At 37.9% G+C, this 4,576-nt stretch overlaps 1 protein-coding gene across 1 annotated transcript in view; it reads left to right on the top strand.

The window, feature by feature from the left end:
- CDK5RAP2 (CDK5 regulatory subunit associated protein 2) overlaps window positions 1–4,576 on the top strand; it is a 194,473-nt gene that overhangs the window by 31,396 nt on the left and 158,501 nt on the right. The window contains exon 4 of the mRNA XM_008568766.1: window positions 2,403–2,513. Within this exon, the coding sequence (XP_008566988.1) occupies window positions 2,403–2,513 (111 nt within the window). The remainder of the gene's footprint in view (window positions 1–2,402; window positions 2,514–4,576) is intronic.

The following is a 4,576-nucleotide window of genomic DNA, read 5'->3' as shown; positions in this document are numbered from 1 at the left end:
ACTTTTAATAATTTAAATTAAACAGACAATTTGACTTTAAAAAATTTTAAAAATGAAGTGTAACATATTTACAGAAACATGCATAGATCATTTGTGAATGGTTCAATGAATTATCAAAAAAAAAGAACACAACTCTATACCCATCACCAAGGACAAGAAATGGAACATTATCAGCATCCCAGAAGTCTCCTTTGTGGCTCCTGTCAAACACAACCCACTTTTCCTCCCCAAAGGTAACCATTTTTGTGGACTAATTTAAATCCCTTCCTGGCTTATGTTTCTATCATTCTCTTTATAATGGTGGTAATGGTCTTTTTTCACAAGATGGAAACTCAAAGATATGTGAAACAGAGAGGGAGAACTTGGAGGGATGGTGGTAGGACTTTGAAAAACATTTAGCTATTAAAATATGGTGATATAAACATACTAGGGAATTGCTTTAGCGTGTAGGGCAATGTCTGTTCTTGGAGTTAGATTAGCCTGCTCAGAAGAGTTTGCTGAACATACCAAACCAAAAAACCAGATATTTTCCATAGGCAGTGAGATTTAGTTGATGATTCTCGTTACTGGAGTCAGCAGGATAGGAATCCCAGTTCTTCCACTGATGGTGTGATTGTCGATCGTGTGTACAGTGGGGTTAGAACTTTCAGTGTTGTTTTAAGGATTAAGATATTGTATATAAATTATCTAGCTCAGTGCTTATTTACATTGTAGGTTCTCAGTAAATATCATCTCAATATGTTCTTTTTTTCTCCCCAACTTTTTATTTTGACAAATTTCAGACCTGTGGAAATGTTGCAAAATAGTATAGCAAACAACCATACATTCTTCATCTAGATTCACTGATTAATATTTTTCTACATTTGCTTTATGTCTTTTTTTCTTCCCTCCCTGCTCATTAGAGAGTTAGTTGTAGACATCATGACACAGCACCCTTAACTACTTCATCATGTATCTCTTTCTTAGGACATTCTCATAATAGTGTTACCTGATTTCCCCAGTTATTGTCATATGTCATATAGCTGGTTCTTTTTTTTTTTTAATTTGAGATTCCATTACACTTAGTAGTAACACATCTTTAACCTCCACTTATTTAGAAGAGTTCTCCAATCATTTTCACCTTAAGATTCTCATTAAGGTCTGGATCCCTGTCGAGCTCTTTTATCTGCCCGTAATCCTACCGACTAGGCCAATTGTTGAGCTAGGGCTGGGTCTGGTGCTCACAGACCCCTCAAGCCTGTTCACAGACTGGGTCACAAGCCCTTCACATGCCAGGCTAGGTCCCCAGACCCCTCACACACTAGGCTGGTTCCCCAGACCCCTCACATGCCAGGCTGGGTCACCAGACCCCTCACATGCAGGTCTGTGAGCTAGGTAACTGGCAAACAGGTCCTTGGAAGCTGTAGGTTGGAGAGCATGGCTGCGCAGGCGGAGGCCCGAGGCAGACGCCAGCCAGGTCATGGCACTGGCCTGTGCATGCGTGCTAACTCCACCTACGCACAACCTATTTACAAAGAATGCGCTGGCACCACTCCCAACCAGACCTAAGGCTAGCAGGCCTTATTAAATTATTCTATTTTCCCAACAATCCCCATACTGTCCAGCTGCCAAAAAGAAAAAAAAAAAAAGAAAAAGAAGATTGTCATTAAGGTTTCTGAAGGGTTTAACCTGTTGTTTTGCAGAATGTCTTTCCATTTAGATGTGTCTGATTGACTCCTTGATTAGATGCAGGCTAAACATAGATGGAAGCACTTTAGGTGGAGTCGTTTGCTCTCAGTAATGTATTTCTGGAGGCATGTAATATGAGTTTGTTCCATCAGTGGTGATAATAGATATATTCTCTTGATTAAGGTGGTGTTTGCAAGGTTTCTAAATTGTAAAGGAACCTTTTCCTTTTGTAATTAATGAGCCATCTGTGGGGTGATATCTTGAGACAGTGTGGATATCAAGTTCTTCAGTGATCTTTCATCCAATGCTTTTAGCTTTGATGATTCTTACCTGAATCAATTATTACTATAGAGGTTGAATAATGGTGATATTCTGTTCCTGTTATTCTTCTACATTTATTAATTGGATTTCTTTTGTAAAGAAGAGATTCCCCTCCTCCCTTTCTTTTCTTTCTTATTTACTTATTATCAGTGTGAAGTCATCAATTCTTTATTCAGTCGTTATTTACTCTTGTCGTTATTCATTTTGCTGCTCAAATTGTCCTAAATTTGGCTAGTGGTAAGCACTTAATTATTCTGGGTTGGTACAATTGTAGCAAAAGTCAGCTTTCTCTAGTATTCAACATTTGGATCCATTTTGTAGCATCGGAATCTGTGAGGATTATTGTAGGTACCATCTGTTAGACGCTCTGCCTTTTGTTTGCTTTAGATAACCCTTCTGTGCTTATTTTCCAGCAAATCACTGAATTGAAGAAAGAAAACTTTAACCTAAAGCTCCGCATCTATTTCCTTGAGGAAAGAATGCAACAGGAATTTGATGGCCCCACTGAACACATCTACAAAACTGTGAGTGGCCCACTTCTCCTTCTGTCCCTTGGGCCTCTTCTTATTGTCATTTCAAGCAGAAATATGGTTATTATTTGTTCTCAGAGTTAGCATGAATAGATAGAGCTGCCTTCATTTACAATGAATTGATTATGGGGAGTGTAATGATATTAGGATGAAAGAAAAGAGGTGCATGATTAATTTTAAGGACATCTTTTACTCTCTTTAAAATCAGAATTCTGGTTTACTATCTGTATCTCAATTGCCTCTTTATCATTATTTATTATTTAGAAACAGACAGCGGAATTGTAGAATGGCTTGTAATTGAATCCTGCTGTTACCGACTAACTTGAGTAACTTTATTTATTTATTTATTTTTTAACTTGAGTAACTTTAGGCATGTCACTTCAGCTCTCTGGGCTTGCTTTCAGAGTTATGTGATAATTCCCATATCATAGGGTTATTTGTGTGGATTAAAATGAGATGTCAGATGAAAAGCTCCAGCACACATAGTCAGTGCTTGACGATTATCATCATTGTCTTATAGAATCTTCCTTTGGCAGCACAAAGTTAGGATTTTCAGTTTTTCTGTGATACAACTCTTCTGTATTTCTGTATGCTTGCTTATAACTGTCAGAAAAAAAAGTCTTTTCCCATTTGAAGTCTTGACCTGGAGGTCTTCGTCGGAAAACAAACCTTGGTTCTGAAAGTTGAAAAAGAACTTGGCTTTCTTGAAAAGACATGAGTACAAACAATATTTCAGTGCCCATTTCTTGGCTTTTTTAGTAGATTAGCCCTTGGCCTGGGAATTATTCCATCTTTTCTCTTCTGAAGTTTTCACCAGTGGAAACTTTTGAAGGAGGCAAAAGAACTCTCCTTGAATTTCAGCGGATGAACTTAAATAGACTTGTCTTGAAGAGGGATTGTACTATACTTCTGAGCCTTTTCAAGAATTGAAAAGCTCCCTTGTCCCTTAAGGCACAGTTTTTTCTTTTAGTGTGGGGGTGAAAAGGCAACAAGGATGTCCCCTTTTCTGGAAGGGAGTGGTGATATAATCAAAAATTTAAAGGAAAACCAGTAGTCTAAAGAGCATTTTTTAATGTAAGTATGTTGGTCATGTATCTCATCACTTCCAGGTGAAGTTTAATTCACATGTCAGTTGCTGACTCTATGTTAGGCGCTGTCTTGGGCATTTGTATTTTCGTCATCTTATTGTAATTCTCAAGGTCGCCCTCTGCAGTGGAGTTTATCCTCATCTTACAGGAAAGGAAACTGAGGCCCAGGGAAGATCAATAACATGCTTGATGTCATATAGCTACTATATGAGTTGGGTTTTGAGCCCAGGTTGGCTTACCTCATTGTATTATGCTGTTTCAGCTATTCTTTTCCACTGTCTGACTAGATAGCCTAATTTAATTGCCTGTCCCCTCCTTTTTTTCAATTTATATTTTTTGATAGGTACACATGGTTAAGAATTCAAAAAGCCTAAAGGCTGTACATTGAAAAGATTTTCTTCCACCTGTGTCTCCTGGTCCCCTAGATCTTACCAAGATTATTAGTTCTTTTAGAAGGAGAATTTTATGCATGTACAAGCAAGTGTATATATATATTTGTGTGTGTGTGTGTGTTTATAAGTGCCCTTTTTACATAAATGCAAGTATGTTCTGTTCTGCACCTTGTGTTTTTCATGTAATGATATCTTGGATATCTTTCCTTAATAGTAGTTTAAGAGCTTCCTCATTCTTTTTTATATCTTCATAATATTTTGTTTTATGCTTAGAAGGTGTCCTGACTTTTGGTTTGGAAATTACGATCACCATGTATATAAGTTTATAACTTGAGATATTTGGCTCGAGAAAAATAGTCTAATGGACGTATCAGCTATTCATTCTTTTAAATTTATTAGGTTGGGGTGCCAGTTGGTTTATCAGAAAATAAAGCACTTAGAATATATCAGCTCAGGGCCGGCCCGTGGCTCACTCGGTAGAGTGCGGTGCTGATAACACCAAGGCCGCGGGTTCGGATCCTATATAGGGATGGCCAGTTTGCTCACTGGCTGAGCATGGTGCTGACAACACCAAGCC

This window comes from Galeopterus variegatus, unplaced genomic scaffold (assembly GCF_000696425.1).
Source record: "Galeopterus variegatus unplaced genomic scaffold, G_variegatus-3.0.2 Scaffold439, whole genome shotgun sequence".
NCBI classification, from domain to species: Eukaryota; Metazoa; Chordata; class Mammalia; order Dermoptera; family Cynocephalidae; genus Galeopterus; species Galeopterus variegatus.
The sequence above is the reverse complement of the archived record's forward strand: the minus strand, read 5'-3'. Positions and strand labels throughout refer to the sequence as shown.